The following is a 25787-nucleotide window of genomic DNA, read 5'->3' on the forward strand; positions in this document are numbered from 1 at the left end:
TATACCAACACCGCTTTGTTTCAAATCAATAAATAGATAGGATGTAATCAATAAACATTTTATTGTGGCCACAACAGATCAATCTAACACAATATGAGAGTCAGCTGAAATTTCACAGATGAGCGCACAGAATATCATTGCTATTCAGTCCAAACAATTTAATTAAAAGAATTACACAATTACTCAAGTGGAAAACTAGATAACAGAAACAACACAAACACAGAGAGCAGTAAGCCGCGTTAATTAAGTCAGTCATTATGATATTGATATGGTAAATCAATGTTATTAATGTTTAATTAGATAGGAAAGCTGAAAAGGGGCTGGCAGTGATCCTGTTTTAAAGCTGCCATTATCTATCTTACATTAGCACAACAAGCCTGGAAAGCAGTAAAACACAGAAATCATTGGGTTAGAAGAAGAATTTGAACGGCCTTCGTGTTACTGCTGCTCGGTCTGTCAGCGACGCTTCTGCTTAGCTTAAATGTTTCCTTTGGGGAGTTGTGGCACTAAACTTTTCTCACAATGAAATCTCCGTCAGTGGCTGCTGAACTTACCGGAGACCACCAGGGGCACAGTGTCTCTCTCATAGTCGCTCCCCATGACAACCTGACAGTGGTAAGTGCCTGAGTCGTTGGTGCGGAGACTGGAGATCTCCATGGTAGCATTCAGAGGATTGGCAGTGTATCCTGGCAGCATGACGCGGCCATTGAAAGCCTTATTCACCTTGATTACATCACCTTTGGCACAGAAAGAGAGGTTTCTTCATTAAAAGTGTCTATTGCCGCCCTGCTGATTTTTGATTTAAAGAGTTTGAAGAGTTTAAGGCCCATAAAGCATATTTTCTCAGTCCCGCCTCTTGCTAGCAGTGATTTGGTCCCACGTGAGAACAAAACTGTCTGCCTAACAGATTTGGTTATTTCCCATGAAAGATTTTTGTATTTGTGTTTTCATCATCACTTGTCTGACTGGCTGGAGGTGGGCGAGGCTCAGTCGGAACAGCGTGGTGTCACATACTTCTGTCAACCAATCAGGATTTAGTGACTCTTGAAAGTAAATCAGTTGTGTGTTGTTTGCTTCTGTCTCCAGGTCACTATCAATCAAATGGTCCATCTTTGAGTTAAACTCCTCATAAATAATCTAACTTTATGTAACTTTGCATTTGGTTTCTGTTTAGTCATTAAAGGTTATGTTATAGAGAGAAAAATGACTGAACTTTGATCAATAACATCATTTTGTTTGAGTGGTTCAGTTTACAACAACAAACTGCACACTGACTCCAGTAAATGGATTCCAGCAGCACCTGGCCTTGACTTTGCTTTATGCTTGCTTTGTTGCTCGCAGGCACAGGTGTACATTTGGGTTTCAGAGCTCTTTCACTGTAAGCAGCTTCCCTTTGCATCTGAAAGCGAGGTTGATGAGAGCGGTGAGGAAAAAAAACAGTAGCGGTTTGAGCCATTAAACCAAACCAATGTACTGAAAGGCACCTAACTTTAAAGAGACCCTGGAAAGAAGAATTCATTCTGGACCTGGTCTTTACTAAAATCCTTCCACACTGTTGAAAACCTCTACTCAGAAGGGTTGTCTCATTTTAATTTCAGGAGCTGCTGCAGTCAGCTTAAGTTCTTTGTCAGTCTTTTACAATGTGAGGCCTTCAGATTAATTCATTAAAAACTGAGAACTGCAGAGTCGTCTGCCAATTGTCTGCTAATGACTTCTTTCACATGATCATCTGATGCAGTGTTAATACAAAAATGCTGATTTAGTGCGCCTTTCAGTGTGCTCCTCAGTGTGTGTAGAAATTATGTCTGATTGAGTAGAAGAGAATTGTACGTGTTAATCAACAAACCGGATCATCATGTCTTTGTTTTACCTTTAGCAGAAAGAACGATCTTCTCCAGAGGAGTGCCCTGTCCTCCTGCTGGTAGTCTGACATGAGTCCACAGGAGGTGGGGAGGCTGGCTGGAGGAGCTGGTCTGGAGGGTGAAGACACACGGGAGGATGGCTTTGCCTGCCAGCGTTTGCTGTACTGTAGGATGGGTGATCCTACGCATGTTCACTATGGAGGAGGCTGCACCTAGAGAGGATGAACAAGAGAACAGAGCGTAATTAGATTATGCAATTAAATGGGTTGGAGGGCATTCTGCTTACAAGGGAAGAAAACAAGGATTCAGCTGATAAATACTTGTTGGCAGGCGTGATGTTTGATTATTGTGTAAAAATGATGTATGTAGTATTCTACACTAAGCAGTGGAGACAAACAGTAAGTGCAGGTTGTACTGTAGCTTCCATTGTCTTTGTCTACTAACTAGACCTCAGGGATTCATGAGCAATTTCACACTCATTTGTCCACACGAAAATGAGGAACTTGTCTTATCATTCCAGCAAAGGAAAACATTACAGGGATTGCATGCTCACAATTATATACTGCACACAGGCATTAGAAGAAAAACACATACAGGTGACCACAGCGGCTCACGGTCTCACTGAATTATTTAAATTTCTATATGTTCCCTGTTCACATACATGACTCCAGCTGTCACACCAACTAATCAGTTTGAAGTTATTTCATGCCAGAGACCCTTCAGTGTAAAGGCACCATCTCTGTCAGAGCTGGATTCATCCTTCTGCAGACGGATATCAGCAATTCACTCTGTCTGGTTGCCATGACATACAGGTTCAATGTAACCATGACAACAGGATCACCTGTACAGTAATTATCCACTAACCAACCAATGGCTGCGTCTTTGTGGCTTTATCCTCGATGCACCTTACTCTAGCACATCAAGCAAGATAAAATTACACAATTTATTCAACAGGAGGTTGGAATTTTATTTTCCTTTAACAGAAAAGACTTTTTTCTACACAGAGAAGTTAATTTTCTGAAAATGCCATTTATTTGCACATTGCATAGTGACAGCTCAGCACACTCCAGATGTAGCTGAAAGGCTGAAATCTCCAGAAACAGCTAGTAAAAGGACCTTGAGCTACTCTTTCATTTTTATTTATTCTCTTTCTAGTTAGTCTTTTGAAGGACAATGATCAAAACAAACTACTATATACTCATTAATAATCCACAGCGAGTAGCTGTTTCTGCTCTCTAAATCAAGTGTAACATGGACTGTTAAGGTGCGTCAGTCTCTGATAACACACCAGGATGTGATTACAAAGCTTTAATAAGCTCAAAACAAATTTGCTCTGGGATTTTTGCATTTGTTTTCTTTTCTGGTCCTCACATTCAAATGTTCACTGTTAGTCAAATGCACCAGTTTGTAGAAAACTAAATGAGTATAACGAGAACCAGTGTAAAAAAAAAGAAAGAAAGAAAGAAAGAAAGAAAGAAAGAAAGAAAGAAAGAAAGAAAGAAAGAAAGAAAGAAAGAAAAAGGCCTTATTTGGAATATTGCACATGGTGGAATTGAATCACTGAACGATACCTATTTCCATCTGCATTTAGATTGGACGGCTTTCACTAGCTGAACCCCCTGAGAGCATCTCTCTGTGCTGAAGCACGCCCCCGCTGCCTTCCCCCCAAATCAGATGTAATCACAGAATCACAAATACCAGGGAAAAGCATGAGAGCCAGAACAAGACAGAGAGCAGGGATGAGAGAGGGATGGAGGAGGAGAGTGAAGGAGAGGGGAAACCAGGGAGGAAGATGGAGCAGAAGAGGGAGAATAAGAAACTGAGAGACTTTGGATGACAAGTGTACCCTGTAGCATGGTGGTGACAGATGGGACAAAAGAAAACAGCCTAAAAAGAGGAAGAGAGAGAGCTGGAAGTGACATGAAAGGACACTCTATCATTAACAGATGCCATCTTATTCCTGGCAGCCCTCCTCCAGCGTCCAATGAGCTTTTTGGATCACTGATAAACTGCAAAGAAGGTTTCAAGGCCGAAATCAGCGTTTCTTTAACTGAATCTGCAAATTGTGCTAATTTAGTTAAATTAACTTCTTCTTTTAATGTCAAACATAGTTTTTCTGTACATTTTCTCTGTTGTATTATTGTTGACCACACACAAATACAGGCTAATAAGGGCATGCTAATAAATAATGCTGTAGCAACAAATGATGTACTGGTATATATTTAAGATGCTGTGCATGGATATTAACTTCTGGAGCTTTTCACTGCATCTCACAGTGTTTGTCAGAGGTTTGCTCAACTGTTAAGTTGTTGAAAAGTGCAGGCAAAACCAGAATTTCTTGTCATGTAAGGGATAATTAATATTGTTTAACAGTTCAAACCTCTAGAAACACCCCAGAGTCTGGTTGTGTTTGAGGTTTCTGTTTTTCTTCTCTGGTGTCACCATGTGGTTGCTAATGGGGGAGTATGGTCTAGATCTGCTCTGTATGAAAAGTGTCATGAGATAACGTTTGTTGTCATTTCGCGGAATATAAATTGATTGAATTGAATTGAGTAGAAAAAGCTAGTAAGTTGACCTTAAGTTAATATTTTTGGGGCAAATTCTATTAAAAATATTTATATATTTATGTCATTTCTGTACCCACATATCTGTTCTCAGGGTCATATGGGGCTGGACACTATCCCAGTATGCTTTAGGTCAACATGTCATTTCAGTTGTTTCATCTTTTGAAGTCCACATCTTAAAGGAACAGTTTGCCATTTTGGGAAATACCTTTTCTGCTTTCTAGCTGGGAGTTAGATGGGAAAAGCAATACCGCTCTCATGCCTGTGCACTAGATAAGTAGCTGCAGACGGTTATGTTAGCACACAGACTGAAAACAGCTAGAGGGCTGCTTGAGGGCAACTTTGTGGTGATGAGCGTGAAAATTAATGACTCAAACGTGAAATAACTGAAAACATAAATGTTTTAACAGCTTTTACAACAAATTAAAACATAAGAATGTTGTCTAGTCTTGTATTTGGGAGTAATAGCTGATTCTAAACAATTTTCTTTAGTACATTTCGTAGTCTGCAGCTCCTTTTGTTTACTTTTGGATCCTGAATTGTGCAACAAAAACAGACAAAAACATGATTAGATCCGGAGTAATAAGTTTCTGCTGTCAGAGCGTGTTTTAATTTTGGAAATGAGCAATGTAGTTTCTCCTTTTAATGAAAATCCACACTGACCAGCTACCACCATGCATGCCAATTGCAGGAAAAGTAATTAAGGAGAGGAACTTATCTTTTCTACAGGCAGTCAGCAGGCTGCATGTGGGACCTCAAACCTGCGATACTATCCACCAGAGACCTGCGGCTCTGAGACGTTTTGTCTTTTTGTTCCATAATTGTGAATTTCATGCATAGTTGTAATGGAACAGATGGTCGACTAAACTTTCATAAATGGGTTTGGAGGTGTTCCAGCTCAATCCCACTGAGCATGTCTGCAAACATCCTCAGCATGTCAGCTCTCACTTACAGCACTCAAATTAGTACAAACTCGTCTTGTGTATTTATGTGGAAAAATTAATATGGGAACTGATTTTTTTTCTGCTGTATTCTGGTCCAGCTGCTCCATCTCTCCCTTACTCCCATCCTTCCTTCCTTTCTTTCTTCCTTTTACTGAACCCACTCATGGGCTGACCTTGTTCATTATATTGACTGTTTTTTCTTTGGATCAGAAACTGCTGGTTAATTTCTGCAGCACTCGGAGATGCAGCAGAAAAAAAAGAGTTGAGGTGGGAGACAGAGAACTTACCCAAGCCTAAATAGAGCAGCAGGATCAGAGAAAAGAGGATCTGTCGCCCAGCTGCACACAGAGTGAGCACCATCCTGGACCTGCAGAGAGAAAACAGAAAGGAGATCATTGAGGCACGACCGACAAGGAAAATAATATCAGTTGTAAGAAGAGGCAGAAATTCAACGTAACTTTATATACATGTATAAAACATGGGTGTATATGCATAAATACATATTTACATGTTGTAGGTTTTATACACAAGACAATAAAGTTTGTGTTCTTTATGAGTTGTTAGTGTCTTCTTCTTCCCAAATGTAGGCATGCTATCTTCATATAGTATTTCTTCATCCATTGTCATGCAACCCATATTCCAAAAACGTTTGGACAGAGTGTAAAACATAAATAAAACAAAATGAGATCATTTTAATTTTAAACAGTACAACTCATCAGCTTCATTGCTTTTGCTTCTGACAGGAGCAACTAAAGACTGGGAAAGTTGTGGAAAGGAAGATTGGAAAGGAGATTAGTACATGGAAATCTGTATTATTTTTATTTAAGTCCAAACTAAAACCGATCAAAAAGTATTTTGCCTATAATTCAATATATACCACTCATTGTGAAGAGCTGTCTACCATGAAAGCAGCTTTCAAGTTGAGGTAACCAGCAACTGTGAAGCAGCCGCAGGTGTTAAAGCAGCAACGACATAAAAACTGACATTGACCATCACAAGGCATTTAAATGGGCAAATTACTCAGACTTTATTTTGTTTTATATCATATATTGTTGCATTTACTTCCCTGCACTGTGGCCACACCTATAAAATAATACACCAAATGCCCTTAAATAGCCTTGATTACTGAATCCTTGAAAAGCCAGTCACAAGCAAATGAGGTTATTTAGTAGCATGGCCACATAATCGCACACAAGGACAGACAATGGATCATATCTATTTTATTTATTGGCTTTATAATGTAATAACAAACAAAAAATATTGCCTCAGTAAAGGCACTTTAAGGCCCAGACACAGTTCATCGGAGCTTGTATTGAATGCTTTCCATTTTAGCAGATGCCTTTGTCCACAGTGATTTACATTTTACAGCCGAAACCCAATCTACCACCTGAGCGACAGCTGCCTGCATAACTGCAGCAGCATTATCCAGTGCTGGTCTTATACTTGATGAAAATCTTATTCAACCAGATGATCTTGCTCTAAAAGTAAAAGACTGGATGAACCTATACTGCAGTGAAGACGTGATGCTGGTGCATTCCGACTGCACGACATAGAGGAAATCCTACCACACATCAGAAATGAGCTGCTGACTTTGCCAGAGGATTTGGCTTGAGGCCCGAAGCTTCTCAGCTCAATGGAGAGACGGCTGAAACAGAGCTTCATTGCCCCGCACTGGTATGAAATGGAGATGAAGAGGAGAATATGCTGTGCGAAAAAAAACACAGCTTTATTTTATAATGGTGATTTTAAGGTGAGTTAAACAACGCAAACTACTCTAAATTATTAATCTACTTGTGGGCCAAAAATGGTTCTTCATGGCTTGCTGACTCCAGGAGTGTTTCCCTACAGAAGCTTGCTGGTAGACGATTTGAAGAGTTTGAAACAGTCAAGCAGAAATCAGTCTGACATGTTTTGGACTGTCTAGACATCAGTTACATAAAGTAAATAATGTATCCCGGAAAGCAAAAGACCTCTTTGCATACACCAAGGTAACAGCAACTCATGCCAACAGCATCCCTGACGCTCAGAAAGAAGATTATGCAACACCAGTTCAACCCTTTCTAAATTACAGAAATAATGGTCGCTCTCTTCTCTGACCATGTGAAAGCTCAGTAAAAACTTCAACCGTAAAAAAAGCGGAGCGTGTCAGGTGAAGAAAAAAGTTCCTCTCAAATAGGAAAGCGATCTGTGACACTATACTGCCATTAAAAAACAATTTGTTGAGTGATTTTTAATGATGGCCAACCAAATTGGTGTCTGGATTCTTGAAAGAGGGAGCTCTGGTGAGGGTGAGACCCCGCTGCGGCACACACTTTGAGGCATCCCATCTCTAAAGGTGGGTTAGGACCTCGTGATGGGCTGTGACAGATTGGGGTCGAGCCGTTGGACTCTTTGCACGTTGAAGGCATCAGTTGAGCTAGCTGGGTGGGTGAAAAGAGATTTCTTAAGGCTTGGAGAGGGTCATGACACCAAGGAGTTTGCCCAGTCTTGTAAGCAGAGAGCATTAGAATGTTGTATTGGAGGGCCTGGGACTGGCAGGGGCCCAACAGCCGCTATCCACAGCAACAGAATACAGAGCGCAGCCTGTGGACATCTCTATGGCTGCTATACAACATACAACACTGTGTGTCTATAGACAGCAGCTTTTCAAAGTTTTACCAGACGGGATTTACAACATACAGTGCACTGGCCATCCAGTCACACCAGTTGCATACTAACCAGTCCCACCTTTTGTTAAGGACGAGACATCAGATGTCGTGAACGCCTCCCTCTAAATCGCCCCTCTTCACTTTCACAGGAACAGTTGTGTCTTGAGGAGAAAAGAGCCAGAAGTCTCTAAAATGCTTCAGTGGACTTCAATGCGGATGTCCATCCGACACATTTTCACGATGTTGTCTGAATAGGACGCATTCTTAGGTCATTGTAAGAGCCAGCGAGCGGAGTGACAGAGATCCAAAGAGCGCTAACAGACGAGGCTGGCAGACCTACGTTACGGCTCAGCACTAAGCTGTCAATCTGTTGAGGCAGGAGACCAACTGGCCTCATGATCATCATGACGCAGGCAAGACGGGCCCCTCAACTCAAATCTCCTTCAGTTCTGCAGTTGGTGGGAAAATTACTTGAAGAAAAAAAACATGTAGTGTGAACACATCATGTCTGCTGCTGTTGTGGTTATAACATAAATCGTGTTTGTGAGCAGTGTGACAGTGTTATGCTTACAATGCCATCATCATGCTACACTGAAGTGTATGTGTGTGTTCACAGACGACTGCAAAGGTTTACTTAATCAGGCCAGGTTGGGTCCCAAGTTGATTCATGTCTCACAGACACACGCACACGGCTACTATGAAGCCCCACATCAAACCCCAGGCATGCATAGGTCAGTGAAGGTGTTCTGCTTTCATGAACACTACATAAACACACACACACACTGGCAGCTGGCATCTCTGTTGGACAGCAAATAAACTTCATGTATTTTAGTTTGTGAACTGACCCACATTAAGATATCAGCGGCAGAGATTTCAGACCAAAGCAGACAAAGGCAGATGGAGCACTTTCAAGTACTTTTAACAGGCAACTCTTCATCCTACTATGCTGAAACAGTTGCTGGCACATTTTATCGGCTAACTTCATACAGTAGCTAGCTTGTATAGTAGCATTTTGGTTCACACATTAGCCGAGATGTATCAGTCCTGAATGGAGCTTTTGTAACATAACATATAACGCCACAAATTAATGCAGTTGTTCATAATATACTGTAGTATTGGACATTAGAGGTAACGCTCAAGGCAACGTATTGTAGCTGACTGTAAGGAGTAGGTAAGCAAGTTAGCTGAGCATGCTAACATTTGTAGCCTATGTTAGAGTAGCTAAAGGCACTGTTCAGTCCCTTCCTCTCAGTTTCCTCTTGTGTCTGTTGTTTTGGAGAGGCTGGAACTCTTGAGATCTTGTTTATATGCAATATTTTTTTTTAATCTTTTTTAATAAAAGAGGAAGTTTTTTCTCTGTGCTTGGCATTTGACAGAATATTGTTCTCCACACGACAAAGAAGAGCTCAAGCTCTTTTTGCCCCTCAGGGAAATGAATTTCTGACTGAGTTTCTATTTCAGCCCATTTTTGCAGGAAGTTCCAAAACCTTTCTTGGGCAACATCATGATGACAAGAAAAAGCAGCAGAATTATAATCTAAAAATATAACATATCTTGAGAGGAGAGGCTGAGAACTTCAAATCAATCTGAACTATGAGACTTCAGGACAGACACGGAGCCAGTTTTATAGTAAAGAGTCAAGCTGTCAGTCTTGTTTCCGCCTGCTGGGACCTGACAGGAGAAGGTGATTCCCTTCCTTTCCTTTCTTTAATCATGTCTCACAAAACTATTACCTCCGGAGAGCCGGCGGAGTGAACGGCAGAATAAAAGCTCCAGATGAGTGACAGAAAAAGTGGTGAGCTGGGAGAGGGAGAACATGAAGGAAGAGGAATGAAAGGAAGGTCATTTTATCACTGTCGTGACAATGCTACAGTGCCATGATGAAAGCTCGTCACAAAAACTGCATCGGAAGCTCAATAATTCTTCTTAATTTGCTGTTTGCTAGAAAAAATAGCTGCAGCCACCCTAGGTAGATTTGTGGCTGACGCAGAAGCAATTTTCATTAATGAATTGTAAAGACAGAAGAAAACAAAGTGGTAGTATGTTGCAGCGGTGATTTGGTGCCATAAAAGACACATTAAACCAGAGTGCATGTACATTAATTGCTCAACAAATTGAAAACAGGATGCTCAAGAAGGAAAGCGAGCTGAGCTGAATCAGGTAGCCTCTTCACTTCCTGCTTCCTTCATGCATCATGCACACTCTCTCACACACAAACACACAAACACCCTTTGTGTTCGGTGTGTCTGTGCGGTGACTAATCACACTCAAAGCAACTAATGACTCATGCAGCTCTGGCCTCGGCTTCAGATGGAGAGAGGATTCTGGAAAGCTGCTGGTCTGTCCGATTCAAGATTACATACTCCTTCCTCTCACACTGACACCATTGATCTGACTGGGCACGGGGACAGAGGTTATTTAAACTGGCTCGATAGCACGCTCAGGAGAAGCCAAGCTAAGATTTGGCTAGATGTGTGTGCAGGAAAACGCAAAGAGGAGGCTATTTAGATCACCCAGAAGGATCCTTGACGGACAAGTCAGGTAAAAAAGAAACAGGAAGAGACATGTTTTTGCAGTAGTTGAACATTGGTGAGAGGCAGCTACAGCTTTTCTGTTGCTTTTGTTACTTATTCTATATAGAAGAAGTACCCAAGTGGAAATTTACTGATGTGATGTTTAATGCATGCATAACCAATTTACCTGTTAGAGATTGACATGTCTCCTAACATCCATCTGTTTCCGACATTCCTATGGAGCTATGAAGCTGCTGTGGAGCTGCACTCAGCAGACCTGCAGCAGATGATCACAGATATGCTCATTTTATCTCTCCCTCATGCTCAGCCTCTTTCTGGCACCACCGCGTGTGTATGTGTTTTTGATGTGTGTGTGCACGTGCAAAAGGTGTGCATTTGACTGTATGATTCGGTTCACCAAATCTGTGTTAGACAAAAGATCTGTTTAAATGAATTTGTGGAGCATATGAGAGCGTGTGCACATGAAAGTGTGAGACCAGACTATTGTAACAGCTTTTAGAGGAAGCAGAAAGCAGAGCCCCAGACAGTGGCCTCTGTGGAATCAATCACTGCTCATTTCTGTAATGCATCAGAAAAGGATCAAATCACACCGACATCAATTGATTTGTTACCACTGAACCTTTTAGTGGAAGAGGGAAAGTGTGCTTATTTGAGGGAGGGGTTTCAGAGAAAAACCAAGCTGATTTGTGTATAAACTCCTAAGTTTTTATATAGAGAGTGAATTTGTTATGAATTTGTCCTTGGACTGATTTTATCCAAAAGACTGTAAGTGGACAGTTTCTGCAATGAAAAAAACAAAAAACCAACTGCTAAATTATTAAATACAACAGTTTTGACTAGCTTACTGTACTATTTCATACTGTCCCAGAATTTGGACTTTATTATGATATAATTATTTCTTAAAACACCACAATTTTGACACACTTTTCATAATTTTATCTTGATTCTGTCAAAAATCCCTTTTAAACATAAACTAATGGACATTGTGGCTACTTGGGGGCATAACTATGTTTTTTATCACTTTATAAGTTGATATGACAGATAATGGCACAGATGCAGAGCAACATTAGTGTTAAACTGAAGTCATGTTTCTGGCCACCTGACAAATTTAAGTTTAATATTCACTTTGCTTTGGGCTCTGTTTTTGGTCCCCACCAAGTCCTGAGGGAAATATCTGTCTCTCTGGCTGCTAAATGCTCCACTACGTCCACCAGCTCATACCTAACTTTGCCTTTTGACATTTGGTGATGGGATGGGAGTGTACACAGTGACTTTTAAGACCTTTTCCCTGACAAAGACCACCGCCTGCTGCCTGGGAGATAGCTAGACGATGCTGAAATGCTCCATTGAAAGAAACTGCAAAGCCGGGTGACATTTCACTGTGGAAAGCCAAAGCCAGCCTTTGAGCAATACAGTAATTAAATTATTTTTTCTCCAGTCTGTAGCTACCTAATGTTAACAAATAAAGACGAAAAGGCAGCAAAACATCCTTTCCTTCATCATTCACCCTTCACAGAGTTTCTTTATTAGTTTGCCCATTTGTGTTGCATCAACCGTGCCTGCAGAAAATGTTGCTTAGCTTGGTTAGCTCATACACTGCATAAGAGAACGGACGTAGTCTCTGTGACATCACCCTATAAGTTTCTGAAGAGCCATTGTGAAGGTTAGTGGCAGTGGCTCTGGTCGCCATCTTGGCAGTGCCTGATTCCAGGCAAAGAGATGGATTATGGGTGGAGTTTAGGTTGGATGAATAAAGCCTGCTTGCTGAAATCTAGCAACTAGCTGTCACTCGAAACAGCCATGTCCATAATAATGTGTAACTTTAGGCCTTATTATAATCTTAATGTGTGAGTTATATAAAAATGCATCCCTCGTACAGTTATCATGAATGGGGAAAATAGCTATAGAGAGCAAAACCGTTTTTTGTACCAGGCTCTAAACATGTTTATTTCTGCTGTGAATTTGGGCATTTTAATATGGGGGGTCTATGGGTATTGGAGCCAGCCTCAAGTGGGCACTCGACAAACTGCAGTTTTTGGCACTTCCATGCTGGCTTCACTTTTCAGCCCCGGAGGTTGCTGTGACTTGGCTCAGTTTTCATAGCCTATTAGATGAGCTTGACCTCTGCCTCCACTCCAACCTTTTCTCAGAACGGATGTTTCAAATGCACCTTCATTTATTCGGCATTAAATTATATCTTTCAAAACAAAAAACTACATGTGTTCATTCACCTAAAACTGCTTAATGCTACACTAATTACAACTTACTTTGGGTGATTGGTGCAGCACAATATTCTCAGCATGATGAATGTGCATGGGTCATACAGTAGGTGCCCTGTACGTAAAAAGCTAGCACTACACCTCTGACGAGCAGACCCTCTCACATACTATGTCATCATTTGGTCCATTGTTATTATAAAAACAAATTAGCAGAGTAGCTTTAATGAATCTCTTCCACTGAGAGTAAGAGGTTCAAATGTGTTGTGGGTAGAATATTTGTTTAAGTAAATAGCAATAATGAAGGGGATAACGATTTTAAGGTCAGAGGTCAAATATATGTAGCTAGGAACCATCTAAGCATCCACTGCACCAGCTGTGTCTAAAAGACACTGGAGGTCAAAGGTGAAGTTTCTGAGGTTAGCTCTTGGTAACAAAGTCAATAAAGGATCAGGTGCATGAGGCACAGCTATGATTTTGAGTGTATCCGTCTATTGCTACACACACACACACACACACACACACACACACACACACACACACACACACCGGATTGTGAGAGCTATGTTACACAGGCCACCACAGTACCAGATTTCCTTCCACAGGGAGAGGTGGCGTGAAAAAAGAATGAAGTGTAATAACAGACACAAACACAGACATACTGGTGGGACTTCATCCAAGAATTCCTCATCTTTAACGACGTGCTGAGTCTGTGGAATATCAACGAGGTGAGGAAAGAAAAAAGGGAGCTCTGTCCTTCAAGTGTTTATGACCAATGCCAATTCTGCAGAGGCAGAATCTCCTCAGTCACATCAGCTGTTAGCAATAACAAGAAAGAAGTGCTGATTGTACATACGCCAACCAGTGTGACAAAAACGTCTTAAAAAGTAACACAATTACAGCGGTCTTTTAGAAAGAGAGCAGTCATTCCACTCTTCCGTGTTGCAGAGGCTGATGAAACTTTGGTGCTGCCTGAAAGAGCATCTTCTCAGCCAACTGTAAAGCCAAACATTTGTCTTCCACCAGTCACTACTTTAGAGGAGAGCCCCTGGCCAAAGACAAAGAGAGGGACCTTTCTCTTTGTGTGGGTGAGCTGTTCAGCTGTGGTCTCATCTACGCTTGTAATGATTGGCCTGGTGGGCTGCTTTAGTCCCTCCCAGGCTTAACACTGAAGTTGATTGATGGATTGGTTTGTCCAATCCCTTTCGGGTTTTGGTAGATGGGGACTCATTCAGCAAGAGGGTTTCAATATTCCAGGGAGACACAGTTCGACATTGCCTCCATCCAGCAGCTCAAAACACAACTGTTCACTGCTCTTTTTCTATTTGACAAATGTTTGTGGTCGGATCATTGGGCTCTGAGATTTGGGAGCTGTCCAGTGCTGAAAACGTGGACAATTTTAGCTCCAGTGACTACAAAGTCATTGTTAGTCTAAAAGCCTTTTCCCCTTCTGGCTGTAAACGGTCCACAAAGTTCAAAGAGATCATAAAATTCCCACTTAAGTTCTCAGTCTTGTTCACAGTTGGATCTGCTGTTCATGAATACTGTCAGGACAAAAAAAAAAAAAAAAAAAAGATCGCAACACAGAAGTCTCATACATTTGCTGCATTGTGCAAACATACCCATCACATGCTGGTCCAAGCACAGCCAACCCTTTTTCAGGGTAGCATAGCCATAAAACAGCAACCATGTGGATGACTCAGAGATGAAGCTTATTTTGGTCGTCCGCTGTAAGCCACTGCTGGTACAGATTTGCATTTATATAGCGCTATTCTGTTAGCTATTAGCACCGTATTAGCGGGGAATAGACCCCATAATCACCTAAGTGACATATTAGAGTGGGCACTTTCATACCATTGAGAATAATATCAAACCCTGACTGAGAATTACCTTTGGCTCCCACAGAAAATACACCATCAGCAAGCCTTTTGCAACATATTCATAACAGAAAACTAAAGAAAAAACTGCTCACTCACGACCAGAAGGGCAAAATTATCTCCTTAATTTCACTTCATTCTGAAAAATCACAGTACTACAGCACTTTAAGGCTGAAACTATTAACTATCTGCATCATCTGCAGATTATTTTTCTCTGTCTTAGTCATAAAATGGTGAATATTCCCAGTCTTAAAAAGCCCAATATGACGTCTTAAAGCCATTTGTTTTGCTCCACCAACAGTCCAAAACACAAAGCTATTAAATTTACAATTATATACAACAGAAAATCAGTGAATCAACACATTTGTGAAGCTGCCAGCAAATGTTTGCCATTTTTGCTTGAAAAAGAACTCAAATGATTAATATCAAAAGAGTTGCTGATTAATTTTCTGGCTAATTATTTCAGCTCTAATACTCAGCTTTGACAAATCTGCACATCATTTCCCTCATTTAACTGGCTTGGTCTGACATATAAAATGCTCTAAAATTGTGAAAGTCATCAAATTGCTTGATTTATCTAATGAAAAATAAAGATAAACAGTTTAGTATCAAATAAGACAAAAAAGGCTTCAAATCCTCACAATTACGAAGAGAAACAAGGGAATGTTTTTGCCAATTCTTCTTCCATCGATCGATTAATGGACAAATCAACTCGTCGTCTCACCCCTACAGTATGTCAACTATCTAAAAGCATCTAACATTACTCCTTTTCCATCTTTTACTGATGCAAAGTGACTCCTGGACCTGCAGATAGCTCAGAGCCAGACATGATAAACAATACTGAGGCTGATTGAGTGCCAAGTGTGCAGCGACAGACAGCAAGGCAGCTGAACTGAGCTTCTACTCTATTTTAGAATTAGACCTTTTTCTTCTGCACAACAATGCTCTCTGATCCCTCTGCTCAAATGAGTGCAGTCATCTACATACACACAAACACACACACTGACTACTGTATGCATACCGGGGCTCATGGGTGCCCACACGCCCTTTTCAAACACACACTTACACACATCCGGACAGAATGAAAAATGCATGCTGTAAACTTTCAGCTGGGTCTCTCAGCCTCATTCCTCACTATTCTCCCCGCTCTTCATCCCATCAGGCACTACTTCTTCCCTTCTCTGTTATCTCTCACACACATACACTTCCTCCGCTCTCTGGCTCATCTGTAGTGTGACGTTGCCTAGTTAACCTCTTCAAGCTTTATGGCACTGACACGCAGCTGGTGGTGGGCGCACTAACAAGGCCAAAGAAGAAAAGACTTGGACTCCTCCAGACTGGGGCGGTGAATAGAAACAAAATGGGCTTTACTGGGCTGCAGGGGCTCTCATATTCTCAGACAATACAGCTCGTTTGTCAAGGTGACCCCAAGTGTTCTCCTCCTTCACTGTGATTTGTACATGCCAGTGTTTGTTTACAGAGCAGGCGGCTCATCATTATGAGACGTTCAGAGATCCATTCACCTGCTTGGCACCAGGCAATCACTCATTTTACCATCATTTGGTGGCTTTTTGTGTCATTTTTCCCTTCAGCAAAATTTGTTAAGCCAGCACAGAATGATGTACTTTAATGTAAAGATAAAACAGCGTGTGGAGCAGCCACTGATGGCTGATAATCCAGTCTCTGTACATAATCTGATGCCATGGCCAGGTGACAGCTCTGGAGGTGGACCAATATAAGATCTGGTTTTGGCAGTGATTCAACACATGTTGTTTGCTCACAAAAGGACTCTGATTTACATAATAGATTTCACAAACACCTGTTCAAGTGTTCAGATCTGCTTCCACAATTGCATCACTCAACAGAAGGCTCCCCTTTGATTTCCTTAAATTGTGTCACCTGTGAAGGAAGATTTTGTAAAGCAAAGTCCTCCTGAAGACAAGATCTCCTGAGTGGAAACCATGTTAAGGACACACTAACAAGGTTACTTGGTGAGTTGATGATTTATGCATGCCCCTACATGGGTCGTAAATATAGACCAATATTAAAAGCTTTGACCTGTAAATAATTAAAGATATCCCAAACGGCACCGATTTGTGCGCGTCTGAAAAGCTGCGACTGTGATCGTGCCAGAGGAAAGGCATTGATTGGTCCGCAGGAAATAGGCTACTTACACTTATTGGATATGCTTAGAACGAGATATTGCATGAATGGGCAATGTGAAAAGAAGTCTACAATTTGCACAACATTTGCGAGCTCTGTTTTGGCTCCGGCGCAACCGAAAGTGCGTTTTTGTATCATAACCAAGAAATTAAAGCACTTTAAATGCTCTTCCAGTAGCTGAGCGGTCTGAGGCGCCTCCGGTGACTTGAGATAGCCTATCACACACTGACCAAAGGACTGATTTCATGAAGCATGCATGCGAAGCACATCATTTTCGCGCTTTCGCTCTTACCTTCTCTGATAAAACGAGACGCGTCTCAATGGTGCAATCCTCAGGAATGTGAGCGAAAGCTTTGCGCCTCAGTGCAGGTGCTCTCCAAAGCTCCCAGAGGGTGCAGAGACGACAAGCGACGAAACAAGGGTGAAACAGCACTTTGCAGAGGCGGATACAGGCTGAGAGTGTGTGCACAAGCGCCCCGCGTCTTGGACTTTCCGCTCCTTCTTCTGCGTTACCCTCTCCTCACTGAGCAGCAGTCGATGCGCCGTTCACCCTCACACACCGATATCTGCCAGATCGGGATGGATGCGCGCACACACACACACACACGCACACACACACATGCACTCACACACCGCAAGGTGCTCCCACCGTCCCCCTCCTCGCCAGAAGCTACGCTGAGGGAGAGAAGCAAGATCAGTTTGAACAAAGAGGCAAGCGGTGACAGGCAGACGGCTCCAGCGCCCCCATTCAAAGAGGGTGGTGGTGTGGGTGGGAGGGGGAGGGTGGGGGTGCGGGGGTACTTTATATGACCATAATCCGATCCCTACATAATTCTCAAAGGTTGATCCAGTGTCTGTGAATTAAATTAAAATTTACCCATGAGCTTACAATGTCAGTCTGACCGTCAGCTCAACCCCCTTACATCTTCTGTCACATCCTCTATTCCTACACCTTCAGTCAATCAGCTCAACTTGTAATCACGTATAACCTCAGGCCCTCTCTTCTAATGAGACAAAAAATAAAGATCACACTGTATGCGCACGAATAGTGTTACAGGAACAGCATTTGACTGCTGCTGAGCAGCAGAATTAATTGCAACAACTGCTGAGTGAAAACACAGATGTCTCAGATGCATCTCACAACCTGGCAACAGCCAGCAGCTCATCACTGCAGCAGGGGTCAATACAAAGCAACCAGCATCAGTCTTCATTAGCATAAAGAAAGAAAGTGGAAAAAAAGCGTGTTTGTTGCTGATGGAAGCTCTGACCAAGGCCCTCTGACCACAGGTTGAGCTCCCACACTGATGGATGATAACGTGAGTGGATGAGGAGCAGACTCTTTGTTATTCATCATACTGTAGGTGTGCAGTCTGTTCCTCAGTGCTCAAGATGGTTTTGAATTATGCATCGTCCCTTGTGTAATGGAGGCAGGAGTTGGTTTTGGAATGTTAATAGAGCCACTAATCATGGTAATCACAATGACTCTCAATTAAAATCTTTATTTAAGGGTAGCAGTTCATTTCACTCCTTCAAATAGCATGTTTATATGGAGAATTGAGGCCTTTTAGAGAGGTGGAGTTTGAGAGAATAAAGGTGAAATGTTATGTTCAGACTTTTAATTTGCCTGTAAAGATATAAGGCCTTAAATAATAAGAACTAACAGAGCACTTCTCTTAAGTGATGGAGAGTTGGTTTTGAGCTTTTTGCAACATTCGTTTTAAGCTCACCTGTAGGTTAGTCATTAAAAACTCCTGCTGAACAGCCAAACTCTGCTCAAACATGTGTAGCTTTATTTCAAATTCGAGTGGAGATCTCAAAGTTTCCAAATGTACCAGGCTGAATATTCAGAACAGAATAAATATGGGGGTGTTTTCACGTGTTCAGGTGAGCAGTTCCCTGAGGCCTTTGCAGTAAAACTTTCAGAAAAGTGGTTTTGAATCTCCTTCCACTCCTCCTCCTCCTCCTGTGTTCTGAGGAAATCAGAGATGCAATGAGAGGCAGATGAATCCCCCACTGGCCTGTTTGTCTCTGGTTTTCCCTTCACTCTTGTGGCACAGATGAGGGTGTCGTCAACTAACATGCCTGTAAATGTGTCTGCGTGTAAAACAAACACACTGAGAGGATCAGGAGCATCAGCGGTAGGCCTCAACTGCTGCTAGCATGTCTGATCCAAATTTCTGTGTCTTTGGGAGAGCCAGTGACTGCAATTTGCATGTATTTTCTCGTGTTACAAAACACGCTATTGTGTTGAGGATGCCAACAAAACCAAAGCCAAGAACTAACGTTTGCAACGGGATTAGATGCGAACCCGAATGCAACTATGTTCACACACTAAATACGATTAAATATGACTGAAATATGTTCTCTGAGACCTCAGGCAGCTTTGTTTCATTTGAATTTCTGCATTCAAAATGGAGATTTTTGCAAGAGCGTCTTTGTTTTGTTTTTGTTTTTTGTATTTTGTGCAACAAAGAATAACACATAAACACCAGGAGAGCATGATGAGGTATTTAGATGGTTGAATGAACTAACATTTGCGTGTGTGTGTTCGAGCCACTCAGTACTGCACGCGCTCTCTTGTTGATTTGTGTGCTGACAAAAAGAAAACAATCTTTTGTGTTAAGCAAAGGTGCTTTCACCTCATATTTGTGCAGAAACAGAGCATCAGACAATGAATCTCTGTAATATTCATGTCAGAAGACCACAAACTGTAAGTCTACACTGTTCAATAACAGTAATGGACTGGATCGATGCTTGTTATTGGAAACGCCCAAACCTCTGTGGACTGGAAACAGATCAGTGCCACTGTGGACTGACAATCTGTCCTCAGCTCCAATTCCAGAGCATCGATTCCTGGTTAAATTATAACGAGTCTTTCCCCGTACAGTCGACCTTGTTTACCGTCCCTCCTCCAGTCAGCTCTGAATTCCTCACTATTAAAGCTCCAAGTACAGAAACACACGACAATATAAAGATGTAGCATATTTATGCAGGTTACTTCACTTTGTCGAGTTTGTAAAAGGTTGCATTATATTTAAAGCCAGCTTATGAGTGAGCTTCTAAGGTCTCAAAACTTCAGGAAACACCATCGTCACACGTGTTATGAACGTTTTATCCCTTATGATCCAATTTTTCTCTTATTTCCCCTTAAACCAATCACTATTTTTATATTAACTAGATGGGTGAAATCTCCCTCATAGCGATGAACCTGCAGGATCTGCAGTTCACCTCAGCTTTATGGAGCTTTTTAGCATCTTGCAGCTCATTGTTTTGATTTTACAGCCCACAACTTTTACAGTTTGGGTTCAGTCTCACAGCTAACATCAGCATCATCCGCTAAAGAAAGAGAGTTCCCTTCATCGGTAGAGACCAAAACAGAGCAAAAATTTTGCTAACTTGTTCACCACAACAACTTCATGATGTGCTAATATGCCAGTGCCGTGTTTACAGCTTGCTGCTAAAAATCAATTAATGCAACTTTAAGTAGCTTTGAGGTCAGAAAAATCTTATTTCACACTGTCTGGCAGTATCATACATATTGGATTCTGTGTCAATTTTGTTCCAGTTCTTCATCGAAGCTGCATGATGTTTGAGTGAAATATTTAAAGCTGCACCAGAGCAGATGCTATGTTGGCATAATATTATAAATTTTAAATACCGAACATGAAAGTGGATATCTGAGCACGTTTATGCTCAAAATGTATAGATTAAACAGTGAACAGTTTTATATGAATACACACTCCACATGCACTGCACATAGTCACCAATTCATGCATACACACACACATACACACACACGTGCAAGGAGACTTGGCCCAGCCTTAATGTGAGCTGTGACTTTTAGAAATGTCAGGCGCCTCGCCAAACAGACAAACAATGTCAATCACTCTCCAGCCAGGGAGCAGCCATCCACGCACAATGGAGAACACACAACACACATGGGAGGCTGGATGAGGATGATGGCACAGAAAAGACTTCTGGAAAGCTATTATGGCATCTTAACGGGAGCAAAATAACACTGCCAAGTAATGCACGCTGCCCTTGGTGGGAAACAGAGAGCGTAATAAGGCTTTCAGTAGCATCGTGATTTCTCCATGCTGGCACATGTGTGGTGTGTTTAGGCTCCTGTGTTTGCTTATTATTTGCTGGGGAGACTGATTCTTCTTGGGTCTGTTTTTATGGTGGTGTTGTTAATTGCACAGAGATCAAACAGAGCAGTGACCAAGACACATAAAAAGATAAAAAGGGGGGAAACAGGATATCTCCCAGTAGAGAGAAGTCTAAACTGAACTGGATTTTATAAACTCCAGTGCACACATAGCAGTTGCTCAGACTGGGTTCAGCCACCATGCTGTTTTTAAGTGTTTCTGAGCCAAGAGGCCCCATCTGGGCGGCAGCACAGCAGTCATGGAGGAAGTCAGGGAGACATGGTGGGCACTGATGATAACCACATGGAATCCCTCCACACTGCTTAACCACAGGTTTCAGGTTCCCAGATTCATGAGTCCACGTAGATTGTCATTACGGGCATAATTTTTTGTTTGTTTTTTCTCTGTTAAAGTAGAAATTTTCCTTTTATGCTTTGAACTTTGCTCTGTGTTACTGGAAAGGACAGAGCTAGTTATTTCAATGAGTGAGTGGAACGTTGACTGTGAAACTTTACTGTGAGAGTTCATTACTGTAGTTAAGCAGTTTGACAAGCAAAAGGTGATTCAAGGTCAACTTAGAGTTTAGAGTAAGTTCAAACAGGAAGGCTAGCGTCATGCTTACCTTATTTATTGCCATGCTAGTCATGTGGCTGTATGGATGCAATAATGCAGTCAGTTGGTGAAAAAATATTTCAACAATTACTGGATGGATTTACATGAAAATTAGCACAGACATTCATGGTGGCCAAAACTGTATTGACTTTTCCTCAGTAGGTCAAAGTAGTCACTTGGATTGGCACAAAATTTTGTGGACAATAATGGTTTCCGGAGGATGAATCCTTATGACTCTGGTGATTTGAGATTTCCTCCAGCACCACCAGGAGATTCACATCTGTGGTTTTGAGTGAAACACTTGATATGAAGGATGGATTTGCACAATAAATGCTGCAACATTCCCATCAATCTCAGCTGTTTGTGTTCAGTGCTACTTAGCAAGTGTTAGCTTGCTAACACTAATCTAATATGGTTAACATGTATATCTGCTTGAAGCAGAGCAGCTAGCATGGTCGAATCTTTTTCCTTTTCAGCTTCACTTAACTTCACACCTTTCACTTCACTCAATTACACCTCTTTGAGTCAATCATCTGTGATCCACCTCCAGTTCCGTTAGAACCAGCTGTCCAATGATTTCTTTCAGCGAACACATGAGAATCCAGCTCCAGATCACATCCACCCAGATCTCCACCACCATCAGTGTCTTGACTCCATAGTTCATTTCTTAATGAGAAGGGAACTCAGAGAGCGAGCTTGCTTGAAGTGTAAACATTTTTCCTTTAAAACATTAATGCAGATGATTCACATGTGGATGTAAGAGCATCATTAATTGTATGACATGGGTGTATTTACATTACCATAGCTAAAATATGAGTTACATTCCTTCAATTTTTAGAAATACATCAAACCCTGACCTGAACGTTGATCACGTGTGATGACAACTGAACCATCTCCATGACAACTGGGGGAAATTTGCTGATGAGAAGTGTTGGAAAGCTCCAGAAAAAGAGCTGCTGAGTCGACCGTGACTCAAGATCTTTTTCTTTTTCTTTTTCTTTTTTTTTTGTCAAATCAGTTATTTTGTCTCAGCTGTAAATGTTCTTACAGTAAGATGTGATATAACATGTCACTGAGCCTGAGGCCCAGACGTAGCTTGATAAGATATAGAAGGAAACATTAGTCAGGAATCAAAGAGAGAGGAGGTCTCAGCAGCCTGGGAGAGATGAGAAATAATGTGAAGAAGAAGAAGAAAAAAGCTCATGTACAGCAGTGGAGGGACTATTAGCAAACAAGGGAGCAGAGAGTTTGGGGGAGGAGAGAACAAAAGAAGCTGCACACTCCCGAATCAAAAATGGTTTTACAGCGATAATACAAATGTTTGAGCTCCATACTGCTGGGACAGAATGAGACTATTTTTTGGCAAAGCTTTTTTTTCTTGCTGGATTTCTTTCTTTTTCTTTCTCTTTCCTCTTTTTTTTTTTTTTTTTGGTCTTTGAAGTGTATTGTTCGGTTTCAGAGTCGGTTTGTTTGTGCGTGCGCTTGTCTTACAGTTTGGCTGATGTGTGAGGGCTTTTAATTCAGACTGGGTGACAGCTTTGACACCCCAACAACACACACATATACTGACATGCATGTAAGCACGCGCACACACACACACACTGAAAAAAAGCCCCTTTTACATGCTCAATTAAGCACTGATCTACCTTGGCAGTTAAAATTCAGGTCATGGAGGAGCAGCTGTGAGTGTGGGTGTGTGTGTGTGTGTGTGTGTGTGTGTGTGTGTGTGTGTGTGTGTGTGTGTGTGTGTGTGTGTGTGTAATTGTGTACAATCTAAAGCGTGATTGGGGTGTGTAGGTATGACTGAATGTTTTTTGTGTATTTGTGTGCGTGTGTGTGTGTCTGTAATGAGCTCTCCTGTGCAGCATCTGCGGTCTGTGTCACACTCAGCCTTCGTCCCTCTCCTCCTCCTGCTCTTTCATCAGGTATCTGTGGCAGTCGTTCACTTCACAGCAGCAGATAAAAAAAAAAAACACAGAGCTCTGAAAACAAGAAGCTCTGCTGTCAAAGCTCACACACACACACACACACACACACACACACACACACACACACACACACACACACACACAAAGACAGACCAAAACATCATCATCAGTGTACTGTACTCTTGTGTATTATCTCCTCTGATATAAGTGTTTCTCATTCTACTCTACTCTACTGGAACTTTACTGTACTCAGCTGTACTCTGAGTAAGTACCTAAGTACAAATGTACTTGTACCATATTTGTGTCTTTTCTTTTCATGTCACCTTTCGCTTCTGCTCCCCTACATTTCAGGGAGATATATTGTACCATTTACTTCACTACAGCTATCTGACAGCTTCAGCTGATTTTTGCATACAAAACATATCAAGAGCTCCTAGAATATGACGGTTTGCTATCATTTAAACAACCCAACAGTATATACAAGTACAGCTGAAATGATTAGCCAGTTGGCCGATTAGATGATTGACAGAAAATTAATTGGCAACTATTTTAATATCATTAAAATCTTTTTTTTTTTCAAAAATATTTTTATTAAGATCAATTGCAGAGTGTACAGAACAGTTTGCATAGTACTTGAGTAAAGAAATAAAAACACTTAAGCAAGCATACAAAACATATATGTATGATCCGAATTGCATCAACAACTACTCCAAACAAAAGCACACGATGTATATATCTTTTTTTTTTTTTTTTTCTCCCCCAGGAACAAAGACAAAACACCCCCACCCCAGCTCACAAAGTCAGTACAGAGAGTATTTCAACCGGTGTATAATAGGAAAAAGAGTAATAGTACTGTAAAAGGTAAACAAAGGCACAAGCCGACATACTCAGTTGGGTAACACTTTTAGTTCAGAAAAATGGGATAGAAAACATTGCCATTTCTGGTAAAACCTTTCAGTGCATCCTCTTATCGTGTATTTTATTTTCTCGAGTTTTAGAAAAAACATCATGTCCTGGAGCCACAGGGAAATAGAGGGACATCTGGCAGATTTCCAGTGCAACAGTAGAGTACGTCTTGCTATTTAGGATGTAAAGGCCACAATATCCTTTTGTGCCAAATTCAGTACTAATGATGGATTAGGAATCCCAAATATGGCAATAAATGGAGAGGGCAGCAGAGTCACTTTAAGGACCTTGGAAATAATTGCAAAGTAACTGGACCAAAAACTGTATAAATCAGGGCAAAGAAAAAACATATGACCAAGGTGACAGGGAGAACCCTTGCATTTATCACAGCAATCATCAACTTCTGGGCAAATCTCAGAGAGTCTTGATTTAATTAAAATCAATTTTGAGTGAAGGTGGAGGTGTCATTTTAGGTCACTATGACAGCTTTTCTCACTAATTTCTGAGTTTTTACAAACCAAACAGTTATTGTTATTAATTGATTTAATCGAGTAGATAAAGTCAGAATGAAAATAATCATTAGTTGCAGCTTGATAATAAACAATTAGCTCTACCTCAACCAGCAACAACAGTAAAATGTGACTCACACGTTAATTCATGAGTAATAAGAGTCTAATGATGTAATATATAACAGTATAATACTCACAGGGGACGTCTTCTGCACCAACCAACGCTGCATAAAACAGCGGATTTCATCTATTGCTGCTTTGAAGCAACCCTCCAGCGGTTTAGTATTGCACTTACATAAAGTCGGGGAACTCACAGGAGACAGATTTGAAAATAGAAAAGTAAAAAGCAGCAGCAGTGGCCTGACACATCCTGACTTTTACTTTTTAGGGTCAAGCTCCAAAAAGCACTGGATCCAACAGTAGAGCCTCCCTGCCTCCTGATACCCACTTATTTCAGACTTCACATCCCTCACAGTCAGTAATACAAGCTTTTTAAAAATGGTCGTCGGGTAGCTGAATGGTTGAGATGCAGACCATGTAACTGCGATGTCCAGTCCTTTGTTTGTCACCTCCCTATCTTCCCTTGTATTTGTATCTCTGCTATCTCTATGAGATTAAAAGCAAACATGCAATAAATACACTCAGCTGCCACTTTACAGCTAATGCAGTTTAATACAGTTCTGCAATAAATCCTATTAGCATGATGGTTACAATCCTCAGTTTTTACTCTTTTTAAGTGAGGTGCTGATTCAACTTTATGATCATGTTGGATAGTGCAGTTTGCAGCACAGAGAGGTGCTTCTGTTATTTTGTCCACCCCACTTATATCAATGAGGGTAGCCTAAGGGTTACACATTTTTTCAGCTGCAAATCCAC

General features: G+C 41.3%; 1 protein-coding gene across 1 annotated transcript in view; it reads right to left on the reverse strand.

Moving 5' to 3' along the window:
* Positions 1 to 17533, reverse strand: part of LOC139338819 (neurocan core protein-like) — a 41600-nt gene extending 24067 nt beyond the window's left edge. The window contains exons 1-4 of the mRNA XM_070974091.1: positions 17101 to 17533; positions 5658 to 5737; positions 1871 to 2074; positions 555 to 737 (exon numbers count right to left, since the gene is read on the reverse strand). Of these exons, the coding sequence (XP_070830192.1) occupies positions 555 to 737; positions 1871 to 2074; positions 5658 to 5730 (460 nt within the window). The 5' untranslated portion in view covers positions 5731 to 5737; positions 17101 to 17533. The remainder of the gene's footprint in view (positions 1 to 554; positions 738 to 1870; positions 2075 to 5657; positions 5738 to 17100) is intronic.
* Between the last annotated feature and the right edge of the window lie 8254 nt (positions 17534 to 25787).

The sequence above is a fragment of the Chaetodon trifascialis genome, chromosome 11, assembly GCF_039877785.1.
Source record: "Chaetodon trifascialis isolate fChaTrf1 chromosome 11, fChaTrf1.hap1, whole genome shotgun sequence".
NCBI classification, from domain to species: Eukaryota; Metazoa; Chordata; class Actinopteri; order Chaetodontiformes; family Chaetodontidae; genus Chaetodon; species Chaetodon trifascialis.